This window comes from Rhipicephalus microplus, chromosome 6 (assembly GCF_043290135.1).
Source record: "Rhipicephalus microplus isolate Deutch F79 chromosome 6, USDA_Rmic, whole genome shotgun sequence".
Lineage (NCBI taxonomy): Eukaryota > Metazoa > Arthropoda > Arachnida > Ixodida > Ixodidae > Rhipicephalus > Rhipicephalus microplus.
In genome coordinates this window covers 146,029,815-146,046,285 of record NC_134705.1, presented here as the reverse complement: position 1 = coordinate 146,046,285, position 16,471 = coordinate 146,029,815, and the positions used below count along the sequence as shown (strand labels likewise).

The following is a 16,471-nucleotide window of genomic DNA, read 5'->3' as shown; positions in this document are numbered from 1 at the left end:
CTAAGTCTGGGAAACTCATTCGGCCTTGGTGCACCTTGTCCAAGCTAAATAAACCTGAGGTAAATGAGAATATGAAAACATTATATCTCATGCGTTTTTGGAGTTGGCGTCATGAAATTCAGTTTGTTCATCAGGTTGATTCTGTGACATGGTTATTGATATTGTCGACATCCTGTGGCCGCGCACGCAATCAATGCGTTCTTCAGAAAGATATGGCACAAATCGAGTGCACTTCGTGTTCACTTATACCACTAGACGTTACGTCAGAATTTACGTTGGGTCGTGATGTGAAGGATGCGCGTGAATAAATTTTTCGTATATCCTGCCCGAGTATTGTAGCACTGAAATAGCCGCTTCTAGAGGTTTTTTTTTTTTTGTCATATAGGCATCGCCAAGTTCTACCATGTTTTCGCCACGGCGAACATTCCATAAGAGCGAAGCATTAATTTGATAGCCAAAAGTGGAATTTTACATAAAGTAAGGCTAGCCGCTGACTACAGAGCATCAGATCACGCGTAACTCTAATAGCACTAACGGAAGAAAATACAGCTAAAAGTAGCGAAGCAGTTTTTGTATTATATTTTATTTATTTTGGTCTTTGTATTTCTTTTTGTTTTATTTGATTTAGACAAATGCCAACGTCCCCTTGCTGTCGAAGTGCATCGAGGTTTTCCTCATCATGTTTTTCTGCGTCACGTACCTGTGCTCGAGGCTATTGAGGATCGGGCTTTTTGAAGACCCCTACAACGGGAAAGTGCTCACCTGCGTGGGACTCCTATACTTCTACTACCGGCAGACGCTCATATACTTGCCCATATCACCGCAACTTGGTCCGCTCCTACACATCGTGAAACTCATGGTAAGGTGTTTTTTCCAACGCGCGATTGCGCTGACAGCACAAACGCTTTGCCCGAACAGTAAGAGATCGCGAGGAATGTGTCCCTTGCTTGTGATGAAGATGGTGGGCGTCCCAACGCAGACACAAGATAATAAACGTGGAGACGACACAGTCAGGACCTCAATGTTTTCGTACCTATCGTCTTTTATTGGGATTTCTGTACTATCTAGCTCGGCTGTCTATCAGTATAGTCTGATCACTACCAACTGGTGGATGCACCAGATCATGTCTGTGTTGTACATACTTCCTTCTGTCGCAATGCTAATAATTGTGAGGTAATGGACGTGACAAAAGCATGATATATATAAGAGGCATGCTGCAGTGTAGTGATCTGGGAACTTGGACCATACGGCGTTCGTTAACACCCACTTGCATCTAACAGTACATAGGCTTCTACCATATCGCCTTCATGGACATGCGTGATCAGCATTGAAAACAGGTGTAAACACGTGTAAACAGGTAATCTGACGCGAAACCTAAATCCTAGGAAAGGAGCAGGGGGACAACCGAGAGCGACGTTCAATCTTTTACCCCAAGAAAGAACACTCTATAATCTCCCTATTTTGTAACGGTATCACGCGAGCGCAGACTATACAGCCGGTTTCAAGCGGCGCTCTGCGACGGAGTCAGCAGGAGTACGCGCCTGCGCTCAAAGTTCTTGTTGTAGCGCAAGTTTTATGTTGTTGGCTCTTTGTGTTGGCCTCACGCCACAGTTCAAGTTTAACATAGTGTAAGGCTTCTTCGCTAATCGTGGCTATAGCAAGGACGCGTATGTCGTAAGCCTTTAAAACACTATGTACACAATTGTGTACAGCACTTGTTTTGGCTATTTGTATTGACAAGAAGCTGAGAAAAAGCAATATAAATTCAGCTGTCGATCTATCGAAGCCCAATGCCGACTGCACGGTTTGCCTCTGCACCAAATGCAGCGAGAAGCTCAATTGAAAAAGATGTGGTAATCTACACAAAAGGTGCACCTGACCGCTTCAGTGACGTATTTGTGTACACCGCTTGTTTTGGGTTCTTCAGCGAGTTCTATAATAAAAGAAGTGGTTAAGGCTTATTCTCTTTTCCCAAAAAAAGTACAAAAAAGTATACTGTGGTAACTGCGGTTAGGGAGTGCCCTAGCTATAAGACGAAAAATATGACAAACTGAGGGCGAGTAGCACGTGGCCTAATATAGTGAAATCTGTGACAGAGCAGATTATGTAATCTTGGGGGTGCTTTCTTGGTTTTCAAAATATTCGTGGTAAAATACCGGCATTTTGGAAGTTCCTCTTATTCAACTAAGCATCATGCACAGGGAAACGACGTAACGATGTTGCGGAGTTACGAAGGCGAAGTACGTAGAACGCAAGATGGTACGGATGAAAACTTTATATAGGGCTAAATTATACCAACTGAAACACAAGTTAAACTTGCTGTACAATGACAGCGATTAGCACGAACACCACACATAGGCTAATATAATCGTTGACGGACGTTTCGTTTGTTATGCATGAATTATACAAATTTCAACCGTCATTACTCAGGCTCTCACTTCAGAATAAAGTCTACTTCTCATCGTGCGCACACTCATGTCAGTTTCCAGCATAGCCAAGCGTCCTTTACGAATCAGTGGTAACAGTTTGCATGCGGGAAGAAGCCTAATTGTGTAATAAAAAACAAATAAACGCGTGCGGAAAAACTGGCCACTAATCTATGCAACAGTAGACGATAGAAAAATTGTGGACCAATAAAAGTTCGCATTGGCGTTCTTTTCTTTTTTTTTTTTTGGCGATGAAGGTGAAAATTCAAGGTGAAAATGGGCCTTTAATATAAGTGCTATAGACATAACTAGCCCATTTGTTTTTGTATTGCCATTTCATAACGCAATCACAACTGTATCTCTTTACTCTTAGCCAGTATTATGTACGTGCATTTCACTCGTTATGCGTAACACGATCGTTCGGAATTACAGGTGTGTCGAGATTTCGCAAACTTCATGCGCATGGCGCTTCTGGTGATCATATGCGGAGGCATTGTAGTTCACGTCATGCTGTACCCGGACTACCCGATCACGGTGGAGCTCTTCCGCAGGATATTCCACATGGCCTGGTTCTCCCTCTGGCTAACGCCGATCGATGACCTCGAAGGTGGGTGTGCTCTGTGTGACCTCACCATTACAGAGTTCGCTTTGCAACCATAGACTTCACTCTTAAAAAAAAATCGAGAATCGGAGGGTTGTTTCTGCTACACAACAATAATCGTCATCTGACTTGCTCACGTTTTCTTTCTTGAAAACGTGGCGCTGGTCACTTTCCTCTCGAGAATGCACTGTTACCCTGATAATGCGCACGCTGTTTGCGACCGTGAGCTACGGGAACCATGGTGATAACGCGAGCTAAGAAGTTGGAGTACACGACGACTATTGTTTTACAGCGAAAACACTTCTCAAATACTCGATTATTTTTACATTCAATCGTGCACTGGAGGGGATGACTGCCCTTTTTCTTAGTTATCTAAGGCTGAATCCTAGCCCACCGCGCATATTTTCTCAATCGGACTTGACCTGTCGTCATTTACAAAGACACAAAAGAACAACAATATGTTTACAGTAGTACAATACTGTCGCGTCTCGCGATATCAAAGCACCATGCTTGCTGCTTGAAGAATCTTTGTAAGCGAAAAAACAAAAAAAAAAGGAAATGAAAGCGCTTAAAGAAAATGCGTATGGCGACGCCACCTTAAAACTCGCAGTGACTTCATCGATTTTCCGCAGGTCGCGGGATTGAATCCCGGCTGCGGCGGCTGCATTTTCGATGGAGGCGGAAATGTTGTAGGCCCGTGTGCTCAGATTTGTGTGCGCGTTACAGAACCTCAGGTGGTCAAAATTTCTGGAAGCCTCCGCTATGGTGTCTCATCATCATGAAACTTAGTTTCCTCAATTAGGTGAGCCGACTAGAGGTTGCTGGGTTCCCTCGATCGGTCATTACGGCCGTTGCTGAATCACTTCTGCAGAAATTCAAACGTGGAACACGGGAAGCGATGACTGCTACCCAGCCCTGAAGGATTAGGCCACTAGTTGTGCCATATATCCATAAGGTATCGCACAACCTCAGGAAAGTCGCGGCCAGGCACAGCGTACCGATGGTGTTTTCCGCACCAGAAAAAATTGGAAGACTGTGCCAATGTGTGTGTGATAGGAAGAAGTGCGGCTGCCAGAAGAAACATGAGAGGGCCTTTGTTAAGTGTTCATGGTTGTGTACTCCATACCCTTATCCTGTCAAAAAAACGAACATTGGCCAAACCGAACGATGTATTAATGACCAATTAAGGGAACACGCCCAAAAATTAACAAAAAGATATGACAAGTATGAGCACCTGGTTGCGCATGTCATCTCGTGTGGTTGGGACGCACGATTTTCTGAGACGAAGATTCTAGGCAGAAGCGCAAGTAAAACTTCACGTGAAGTGTTAGAGGCCTTTTTCATTGAAAAAATAAAGATCAATGTGTAAGCGCCCTTTCAATTTTGTTGTTACCAAGCGAACTCCAGTTTATCGCTCTGAGGCCATGACATTGATTAACTGTACGTTTCATAATGTATATATATATGCTGTTGGCCTTCTATGGTGTGTGTGCGCACAATGTGTCCTGTATATATTCAAGCCTTCGAGCTATGAATAAATCAGTTGGATGTGGGCGCTGTGTGTGTTTGATGCATGGGTGTGTGCGTGTGTGAGTGATCGTGTCAAGTTTTCGCGCTTGAATTAACTTTTCGAAGTACATTCTTCTCTTGAAATGCCGTACACTTATCACATGAAGTTTCAGGAAGTTTACCTGAGATTGTGTGGGTGGTGGTGAAAATACGGGCACTGAAAATTTCTTTGCAGAAAATCAGTCTAAATTAGTTCGTCTTACTGCTGAGTACCGTCGACTATTTGGGGATTTCGCCACGCGGGTCTTTGGAATAATGGTGGCCGATGACCGCTGACGTTGCATCCCAAACAGCTCGTTGCTTCCCAAATAAACGCTCGTAAATACAGGGAACAAAGACTTGCCGCTGTGCGAAATATGTCATATAATTTCTTTTTCTTTCTTGTATGCACAGCGAAGTTTGTTTCCTTTGAATCCCATAGAACCGTGTGCTCAGATTTGGGTGCACGTTAAAGAACCCCAGGTGGTCGAAATTTCCGGAGCCCTCCACTACGGCGTCTCTCATAATCATATAGTGGTTTTGGGACCTTAAACCCCACATATCAATTGAATCCCATAGAAGGGGGGAGGAGGTTGGTATCAATGTGATAAAACTTGACCCACCCAACCCCCTGAGGAGAATTGTAGAGCTAGGGCGTAATTGTAAATTCACCTCGTGGCTTCCTTGTCAGTTTTGATCGACATGGTGGCAAGAGAGCGTGCTATTTCAACTGTGATGTCATGGTTGCAGGAAGAAACTGCATCAAATAGAAACTAGTCTCCAACGGTTTTCACAACTATATCAATAGCGGAAATCATTATTGGTTTCAAAAATGGTTCTTGGTGGTTTCTATGTATCGTACGCAAGAAAAAATGGTACGTAACTTCCGATGGCTGACAAAAACGTTTGTACGCAACCTCCGATTACTTCTGAATGGCGTTAGCGATTGAGTTGGGCAGTAGTATTGCGTACTGAATCTACGTGTATGGGCAAGCCCAGGGGTTCTACATTAGGAGGGGGGATGGCGGAGGGGGCAAGCTTTATTGTAGCACATATCCCCTCCTCCCTCCGTCCAGAAGCACAGCTTCGTACTTTAATAAAAAAAAAAGCAATGTGGAGCAATTACGTGCTTCACAAAACCAGGTCTCTTAGGTCTCCAGTTTTTTCGAGGCCGAATGCTAGGAGTAAATCTGAAAAGTGTGCGAGAGGGAGTGAATTTGTGCAGTCAGTACTTTACTTGCATTTAACCGTTCACCTAATTAAATTTATGTTGCATCAATACCTAGCTTACATGTTTACTGTTACTTGGACACATTGCAGCATTCTTGGAAAGCCGACCATAAGTGTTGCTGGAGCAGCTAGCCTGCCAGCATTACTGCAGAAGTGTAGTGTATTCCCGGAATATAGTCAAACGCGTAGACTGGACAAATTTTCTTACGTCTATCCAACTATAATGCACCGTTCCAAATTTTCACAACGTGTAAGTTTCTAGGCCTTGATAGGTTGCGTCACTGCGTTTCTTATAATTACAATTGTGCAAAGAGAAGTTTTCCCTAAGAATTTTTAAAAAAATGTTAAGGGGCTACATATGCTAACTTCAAATGAATTTATGTTTGGAAGAACACTGTCAGTTAGCCTTCCTCTTCGTGGTGGTGACGAATGTTGAACAAATTTAACGGATTACTAAACGGTACGGTGATTGTCACCATACTGCCAGCAAGTGATACATCCTGATAATCATAATTCCCTGTGGCCTGCCTATCTTCTCGCTTTTTCTTTCCAGATTCTGTGTGAATTTTAAACCATTCGCTCAGGCTTGAACGCGTTGTTCGACTATTTACACAGCGAATCTAGAAATGCAACAAAACACGGCCATACTGTTTTTGCAGGAGAGACCAGGTGTGCCCAGGTACCTCCGCCAGACCAAAACAAGGGATGTTTCGTCAGCCAATGTAAGTACGACCGCAGCATTTCTGTATGGGGTGAGCGTACTTCAGCTGGCAAGCGCACAGAACTTACTGACTATGACGACCGCATATTACGTGAGTGAAGAAACTGGGGCGGTGTTCGCAAACTCAGAGTTCCGCACTACCAAAAACTAATGGTGATTACGAAACAATTTCTTCAGCAAAGTATTTTAACAGGTAAGAATGAAACTGTTCAGAAATAAACCGCACTGCACTCCAAAGAAGTATTAGGAAGATTGATAGGTAATATCGGTGATGATAGAATGGTTTAAGGATAACCCTTGAAAGGATTCATAGAAATGGGGGGGGGGGGGGGGGATGGCGGCAAAAGCGCATTTTCTCCGTGATTGAAATTTTCGAGTAAAACATATACTGTGCGCTATTTCCATTGTATATTCGAAATACTTTCACCAACCAATGTAAAATTTGAAGTACATGACACTTTAATGGCCTTACCAATTATACGGACACTCCGGGCTGAATTTCGCCGCCAGCGTAAATGTCCACTGTAATTCACCGTATATATATATATATATATATATATATATATATATATATATATATATATATATATATATATATATATATATATATATATATATATATATATGAGATCTGTACATGATGATACGTGTATGAAACTGTCACGCCGACACAGCTGAATTGGCACCCAAATGAAGAAGACGACAACGTGGTTGTAGTGGGTTGGACTCTCGAGCTTCTCCCGTTGGCCTGCATGACTGTGCGCTCTTTTAGCCGTTCAGCGAACTGGGAGCGCAGAGAAAAACACAAAGGACGAAGCGAGGAACCACACAACACGAGCGCTCAGCGATCCTTTTGCAATGATCCTCTTTTAGCCGTTAGCAAGACCAGCTCTCGGTGAATAAATCTTCCCCGTAACATCTTTTGGTGGAAGGTGCGGGTTCTTCACACAACCCGGCTCTAGAACTCCGCAGTGGACGCCAGCTTTCTCCAGCCGCGATGCCTGAAACTGGTACTCAGGCCTCCCCATCCGCGCCGGCTCCATCACCTGTGATTCCCCCCCATCTTCTCGACCCTGGCACGTTTTCCGGCACGGACAGCACGGACGTCGAAGAATGGCTCGCATTATTCGAGCGCGTCAGCAAGCACTACAGGTGGGACGAAACGCTTATGCTGGCAAATATTCTGTTCTACCTAAGGGGTACAGCACGCGCCTGGTATGAGACGCATGAAGAAGAATTAACCAGCTGGGACACATGCAAGCAAAAGCTTCGCGATTTGTTCGGTCGGTCAGTTGCTCGTCAGATGGCAGCCAGGCAGGACCTCGCGTCGCGTGTTCAATCATCGACGGAGTCGTACGTCACGTACATCCAAGACGTACTGGCACTGTGCCGGAAGACGGACAAAAACATGTCCGAGGCGGACAAGATCAGCAACGTGTTGAAAGGCATTGCTGATGATGCTTTCAACATACTAATGTGCAAGAACTGCACCACTGTCGACTCCATCATATCCGAATGCCGACGATTTGAACAAGCAAAAAGCAGGCGAATCACCCACCACATCGCGAGACTACCGAACACTGCTGCGACTTCATCTTGCGAGGATTCTGCAGCGCCCCGTTCACTTGCGCCTCCTGCCAATATCGCAAGGATTGTTCGCCAGGAGCTGGAAGCCATGGCACCCGCTTCCCATCAGCCCCCTGCGCAAGACCACTGGGCAACAGTCTCGCTCATTCAAGCCGTCGTACGCCAGGAGTTTGCTAACCTGGGCGTTCAGGTTCCCCAGCCGCAGCCCATGAGCACTCCTGTCCACAACGCTGACCACCACTCTGCCCCACTTGTCGCTGCGGCAGCTTCGACTCCTCGGTTTCCACCACGCTACCGAAATCCATCTGAGTGGCGTACTCACGATGATAGACCCATCTGTTTTTCTTGCTCTCGAGTTGGGCACATCTCCCGCCATTGTCGCAACAGGGGATATTTCCGGCCAAGCTTTCGTAATGTCGACCGCCGTCAGGACCGTGGACACTATTCGCAACCCGGTTTTTCGGATGACCATATTCAGGACTCTTCAGCTCGCCGTTCATCTCCACGCTCCGAACCGTCCTACGCTGACGTCGTCGCCCAAAGAAACTGGTCAAGCCGCTCGCCGTCACCTCAGGGTCGGCCGTCACGCTCCCCTCAACGCCGCCGCTCTCCGTCACCGGCTTATTCTGGCCAATCCCCGGGAAACTGACGAGTGCAGCTCCTGGAGGTGGCGCTGCGTTGACGACTCGGAACGAAAACCCTCAACCGGCTACAATTTCAAGACGCAATTTACTTCGGGTGTTCGTTGATGGCCACGCCGTTACTGCTCTAATTGACACTGGTGCCCAAGTATCTGTTATGAGTTCTACACTTCGATCTCGCCTGAAAAAAGTTCTCACACCAGCTATGTTCTCTACTGTTCGAGTTGCTAACGGAAGTCGAACATCGGTACTTGGTATGTGCACTGCCCGCGTTACTGTTGCTGGTCACAACACTTCCGTTCTCTTCGCAGTCCTCGATGCTTGCCCACACGACGTCATCCTTGGAATTGACTTTTTAACCACCCACTCCGCCCTCATCGATTGTTCTACCGGTATCTTACGGCTCGAATTGCCTTTGCGCTCCGATTTCACTCCTCCAAGTCGCACTCGGCTACGATCCGTGGAGTCTCTACGGCTACCGCCCCAGGCTGCTATGTACGTTCCTCTGTCGCCCTTCCCGTCCGTTCCTGATGGAGACTATCTGGTAGCTCCCCTCATTGATTTGACCCTTACGCACCACATCGCACTACCACATACTATAGTGATTGTTGCTAACAACACGGTGCTACTTCCAGTTCTGAACTTCTCTACGTCGACCCAAGTTCTTCCCCAAGGCATCACTTTAGCCGATCTTTCTACCCTTGATGAATGTTCGATTTGTTCTTTTACACCTGACACTAAGACCATGGCGAAACCTGTCATCACGTCGCAAAATAAGGCGTTCTTCGACAAAATGATATCCAGCGACCTCTTACCTTCCCAAATTGCGGCGCTCCGGGGTGTTCTGTTTTCTTACCTGGATATCTTTGACGTCGACGAGCGTCTCCTGGGCCGCACAAGTGCCGTAACCCACCGCATCGACACCGGCGACGCCAGTCCACTCCACAAACGCCCTTATCGCGTGTCACATGCTGAGCGCCAAGTTATACAGACGGAGGTCGAGAAAATGTTGAGTAAAGACGTCATTGAGCCTTCATCGAGTCCTTGGGCCTCCCCTGTGGTCTTAGTTAAAAAGAAGGACAACACCTGGCGCTTTTGCGTCGACTATCGCCACCTGAATCGGGTCACCAAGAAGGACGTTTATCCTTTACCCCGAATCGATGATGCGCTCGACTGCCTCCACGGCGCCAACTATTTCTCGACCCTTGACCTTCGATCCGGATACTGGCAAATTTCGGTCGACGACCGCGACCGCGAGAAGACAGCATTCATCACACCCGACGGCCTTTACCAATTCAAGGTCATGCCTTTTGGGTTGTGCAATGCCCCGGCTACGTTTGAACGTATGATGGACTCTCTTCTTCGCGGTTTCAAATGGTCGACCTGCCTTTGCTATCTGGATGATGTAATAGTTTTCTCGCCCTCCTTCGAAAGCCACCTGTCTCGTCTCTCGGCAATTCTTGACGTTTTTCGTTGCGCTGGTCTCCAACTGAATTCGTCGAAATGTTCATTTGGACGTCGGCAGATTAAACTACTCGGCCACCTTGTTGACGCCACTGGTGTTCAACCCGACCCTGACAAAGTCCGTGCAGTCCGAGAATTCCCGGTTCCGCGTTCCACACAAGAAGTTCGCAGTTTTATTGGGCTCTGCTCATACTTCCGCCGCTTTGTCTTCAACTTCGCGAATATGGCTAGGCCCCTCACGGATCTCCTCAAAAAGAATGTGGCCTTCTCTTGGGGAAGGGACCAAGAACATTCCTTCGCGTCGCTAATTACCGCCCTCACCTCACCACCTGTGTTGGCTCATTTTGATCCAACGGCTCGAACAGAGCTTCGCACCGATGCAAGCGGCCATGGCATTGGTGCTATACTCGCTCAGATACAGAATGGCACCAACCGTGTGATAGCCTACGCTAGCCGCCTTTTGTCGCAAGCGGAACAAAATTATTCTATAACTGAGTGGGAATGCTTAGCCCTCGTTTGGGCTATCGCGAAATTCCGTCCGTACTTATACGGACGTCCTTTCGCAGTCATCACGGACCATCATGCGCTTTGCTGGCTGTCGACGCTTAAGGACCCTACAGGAAGACTCGGCCGATGGGCTCTTCGATTACAGGAGTACACGTTCTCGGTTGTTTATAAATCTGGAAAGCTGCACAGCGATGCTGACTGCTTATCCCGGCACCCCGTTGATCCACCTAGCTCCACTGATTTGGAATCCGATGCCTGCGTTTTAGCCATCACTGACTTTTTGAACGTGGCTGACGAACAGCGCCGAGATCCATCGTTGCTCACCATCATTGACCGCCTTCAATCGCGTTATGCTGACCCTTCTCTTAGCAGATACCTGCTTCAAGACAACATTTTGTACCGCCGCAACTTACACCCCGACGGCGCGGAACTTTTACTCGTCGTACCCCATCACCTGCGAAAGGATGTTCTGCGACAATTCCATGACGCTCCAACTTCTGGACATCTAGGAGTCTCCAGAACTTACGACCGCATTCGACGACGAGTATTCTGGAAGGGTCTGTACCGCTCTGTTCGCCGTTACGTCACATCTTGTGACCTCTGCCAGCGCCGAAAGAAGCCTACGACTCCCCCTGCCGGTCTTCTTCAACCTATTGAAGTTCCAGCCGAGCCATTTTATCGAGTGGGGTTGGACTTGCTAGGTCCCTTTCCTACTTCTACAACTGGAAATAAATGGATTGCAGTGGCCACAGACTATGCCACTCGGTATGCAATCACTCGAGCGCTACCAACTAGCTGCGCAACTGACGTTGCCGACTTCCTACTGTACGACATTATTCTCCAGCATGGCGCTCCGACTCACCTGCTCACAGACCGTGGTCGCTACTTTCTATCTCGTGTGGTTGATGACCTACTCCGATCTTGTGCTACCCGTCACAACTTCACCACATCTTACCACCCTCAGACTAACGGCCTTACGGAGCGCCTAAACCGCACATTGACGGACATGCTTTCCATGTACGTATCTACCGACCATACTGATTGGGACATAGCCCTTCCGTTCGTAACCTTCGCCTATAACTCGTCGCGTCATGAAACAGCGGGCTACTCCCCTTTTTATCTACTCTTCGGACGTCATCCCTTACTGCCCTTCGACACACTGCTTTCATCAGACCACCCATCCTCCACTTCGTACGCTCAGGATGCGATCACCCGGGCCCTCACGGCACGCGCGGTAGCGCGCGCTCGGTTATCGTCGTCGCAGACAGCACAGAAGTCCCTTTACGACCGTCGACATAGAGATGCCGTTTTTTCTGCAGGATCTCTTGTTCTCTTGTGGCTCCCATCTCGACGTGTTGGCCTCTGCGAGAAATTACTATCGCGATATGCCGGGCCCTACCGAGTCATTCGTCAGGTCACACCTGTGACCTACGAGATTTCCGCTACCACAAACTCATCAGCTGCTGCTCCCAGAACGGAAGTGGTCCACGTTTCTCGTCTCAAGCCCTACAACGCCGACTCGCTCATTTAACAGGCACCGAGACGGTGCCTTACGGGCCGGGGTGATGATACGTGTATGAAACTGTCACGCCGACACAGCTGAATTGGCACCCAAATGAAGAAGACGACAACGTGGTTGTAGTGGGTTGGACTCTCGAGCTTCTCCCGTTGGCCTGCATGACTGTGCGCTCTTTTAGCCGTTAGCAAGACCAGCTCTCGGTGAATAAATCTTCCCCGTAACAATATATATAATGAAAAGAAGTGTATACCTAAGGGCTCGTTTTTCCGTGTTTTGACACAATATTAATGAGATCTAACTGACAGTAATGCCAAGGAGCGTACAGGGGAAGTTATTAGAAGCAATGGAATGTTCGTGCTCATGGCTGGTTATTTTTTCATCCTCTTTTCTTTCTTCTTATTTTACATTCCATCGGTTCTAATAACTTCCCGTATATATATATATATATATATATATATATATATATATATATATATATATATATATATATATATATATATAAACACGAGAGAGAAAAAACTAATCCAGGAAAAGATTATGGCGCGCGCTGCCAAATGTCCGACTTTTCGTGCGTGAGCGCGTGGCGTTATCCACTGAGCCGCGAAAGAGCACCTCCTTCAATGTCGAAACGGCAAGCTTTTTATATCTACCACTTCGCGCTGGCGGCACCTATCTCGGGGGAAATAGCCAGTTTTCAGCATTACTAGTGAGATGGCGCGACATATGCGCTCAGCTTGAAGCTCGGTACCTAGCAGGCCCTACGCGTGCTTTGCTCCATGGAGGGAAGGCGCGTTATCAGCGCACTTATCCTGTGGTGGGGAAGAACCACGCCCCTTCGGCGCCCACCGGACCGATTGCGTTCACTTGCTGGGCGCACACAGATCACTTCGCTCACTGGACAGGCCCCGTTTGCAAAGAAAACGCTCTTTTCGAACGCAGCTAACAGCTGGGACACTTGTTAGTTGGCACTCAGATCTGTACCTCTGATTACGTTTCGTGCATCGTTTTTGTTTAAACGGCTCGTCAAGTGTCGATCTGTAAATGTTGTTGGCTAGCTCTTGTCCTGTGCCTGTCATTCTCGTGCATCATTTGTGAATGAGCAGCACGCTGCACGTTTCGTTCTGCTCATCGTTCTCAGCGTCACATTCCAAGCTGTTGCTATCTCATTCATTGCCTCGCCCTTGCGGCGAAACTTGACTTTTTTCTCGTTACGGCAGTAGGACGCGATGCTCATGTATGCCTAATATAAATCCTGAAACGTCCCCGAAATTGCATACTTTTTGTCTGTCTTATTTTGCAGTCATTTGGAATTGCCCCACCGCAAAAGAAAAATTGTCTTTGCTTTATAGTTTGGAAAGTGCTACTTCGATGGTTGCGTTATAGTACAAACATCATTATTGATTAGAAAATTGTAGTTTTGGCTCGCTTCAAATTTATAACATGAACGCATAATGTGTCACAGATGGGATCAACCTGATAATTTTCATCTTTCAAACGTCCACTAGTAGAGGCCAGTTTTCGGCAATTCCTAGTTAGGAATGTTCCTTGTTAAAGACTGGGTGCGTTTTTTTGCACGTTTCAACGTTATATACAGAAGTTCAATATTTGTCTTTCGTGGTTGTTAACGAAAAAATAAGTCCATGCATCTATTTCATGACTGCAGATTCGGACGAGAGTTGCCCGAATGCGGGACTGTGGCCCTACGTGTTCGCGGTGATCTACTTCGCGCACCTGAAGCTCATCCTTCTCACCGTCCTCGTGGCCCTGTTCTAGTATGGGAACAAGTATTTATTGCTTATTTGTTGAATTTAGGGACAACAGCTGCAATTACTGTGGCAATGAGTCAACCGCCTGAAAGTTTCGAGGCTTACAATAACAAAAATCTCAGCTAGTTGGTGAGTTTTCATTGTATATGATAGGGCATACTAAAAAGGATTACGCAGTGTGAGTCAAGACACGACAAACGCAGACTTACAACTGAAAAGGGTGCACAGCAGCGGAAAATAATGCAGGTCCGAAGACCTGCGGATGCCCTGGCAAGAGGCGATGACCGTCGATCCGACACTCATGGTGGTCGGCATGGACGATAACTTGTCAAGAATTTGATTTTTTCTTCAAGCAAGCTAGGAGGCTGATACGCGTGTGTCCACCGTTAGGTATATGCCAGGTCTGAGCCAGAAGACCGGTCGCGCGTCACAATTATTTTCGAAGGGTCGCGCGTAAGATTAACAGTTCGACTTAAGAAGCATACCGCTTGACTTACCTGCACTTTGACAGCTTTGGAAGACCTAAGCTTTAGCGATTCTTAGCAGACTGCTAAAGAAGCTTAACAGATTTAGACATTTAAAGCGTACTTTCTGTATTGCGCACATAAAATTAACAGTATTGTGATGAATGTTTCAGCAATCTGCTGGGACGATCAAAGGACAGGTGGCGACGTCGCCTTCCAGTTACGCTGCCGTATTATTACGGAGTCAGAAATTCCGAAACAGTATGCATACATTGAGAATTAAACCTGCCAAATTAAAAGATGCTCAAACATTTCAGTCTAAGCATGATAATCGAGGTGCTTTCTTGCATTTTTGCACTGTTCGTCTAAATAAAAATATACATAATGTTGATTTACGCGTCTTACTTTTGCAGCAATGTTTAATTAGACTGCGGTTTAACAGCCATTTAATACATTGTTCTCATTTATTTCTAAAGAGCTCATCGTTATTTTCAAGTGATAAACTTCCTAAAGAAAATAAAACGTAACAATAATTATTGCTGGGCGAGGTGGTTCTCGATATTCAAGGGATGGAAATACGAAGCTACTATAGAGAAGAAGCGGACACCACACACAAGCGTAATCCGGAAGCTAGCAATATTTTTCGTTGCACATCAGTATAGACGTACCACTGAACGAGGGCAAGAAATAATCGTATTGTCGACGGACCAATTTACTCCACAGCCCGTTCGAAAAATTCGATATGAGCAACAAATGTGCCATTCTCGCGAGCAATCCTTCGTACAGAAATAGGAACACCGTCCATGAGCTCTCAAGCAATTCTATCTTTGCTTCTCCGAATGATGTTAATATTCTGAAAATCAGAAGGTGACGAAGTGGGCTCTGATTTTTCGAGAGATCCAAGTCTTGGGTGGAAGGAAGAGGTCGTGTTTGTTGAAATGTGTGTGCCTAGTTGGTCCTCCCTTCTTGAGGATGGCAGTTGGTCATTGAGAAAGTGACGTATTCGAATGTTATGTCCGCCGGTATCCGTCAGTAAAAACAGCGAAATTACTTTTAATCTTTAGTGAATGGAATTTCTTTTTTTGCATAGACAGTGACACATACATACAACTGCTCTCCTAAAATACTTTCACTTATCTTTTTTTTTTGAAAATCTTGCACTTCATTCTGCAAAAAATTAGTCTGCATGCTCTTTACAGATTCCCTGTTGTTCCAACACCCGTAATTCCCAGTAACGACGAAAGACCAATCATTCTTTCCCCGCAGCAACACGGTGGCCGAAGTGACACCACAAGCCGACGCCGTGTGGAAGTTCCAGCGGTACGAGCTCGTCATGGACTTCGCCATGCGGCGCTGCTTACCACCTCCCCTCAATGCCATTGCTTACGTCTGGTGCGTCTTGTTCGCCGTCTTCAAGGTGTGCAGGCGAGCCATCAGGAGGAAGAAGCGAGTACGCTCACATTTAATTGATACCACTGCGATAACTATTGCTCGAAAGCACGCCAATTTTCTACAGCAGCATCTGACTCTCTGCATTCTTGAAAATCACTCCTGCGAAATCACGCAAGGCGTTGGAAATGCAAACGAAGTAAAAATATCTTTATGGTTTTTTTTGTAGCATCGTAGTAAGAAAGGATTGTTTGTCTATATCACTTTCTAAATATATGTACTGTTTACACAGATATCTGTACAGACGTGTCTGGAAATTGAGGATAACAAAAATGTGAGGCATCATTTTTTTCTGACACTTTTTTTCTTATGCAGGTAGCTTTTTTTTATACCGACATACCGATGTTAACATTTTCTCGAATGTCTCTTAATAAAATTTACTAAAGTTCTGCAATCGGTTACTGATTTCAACAAAAAGTTACCCTGACCAGAAAACAAGAAAGTTCACTTAGCTGATTTGATTCTCATAATTCCTCGACATCACAGAAGTTTATGCCAAAACAGTGGTTGATAGCGTCAACTATTTCGAGAGCACAGTGAAACTTCGG

General features: G+C 46.1%; 1 protein-coding gene across 1 annotated transcript in view; it reads left to right on the top strand.

The window, feature by feature from the left end:
* The window catches only part of LOC119168401 (transient receptor potential cation channel subfamily M member-like 2), a 50,668-nt gene that overhangs the window by 26,058 nt on the left and 8,139 nt on the right, over positions 1-16,471 (top strand). Inside the window, exons 16-20 of the mRNA XM_075867864.1 lie at positions 629-859; positions 2,859-3,033; positions 6,465-6,527; positions 13,908-14,016; positions 15,741-15,924. Coding sequence (XP_075723979.1) covers positions 629-859; positions 2,859-3,033; positions 6,465-6,527; positions 13,908-14,016; positions 15,741-15,924 — 762 coding nt within the window. The remainder of the gene's footprint in view (positions 1-628; positions 860-2,858; positions 3,034-6,464; positions 6,528-13,907; positions 14,017-15,740; positions 15,925-16,471) is intronic.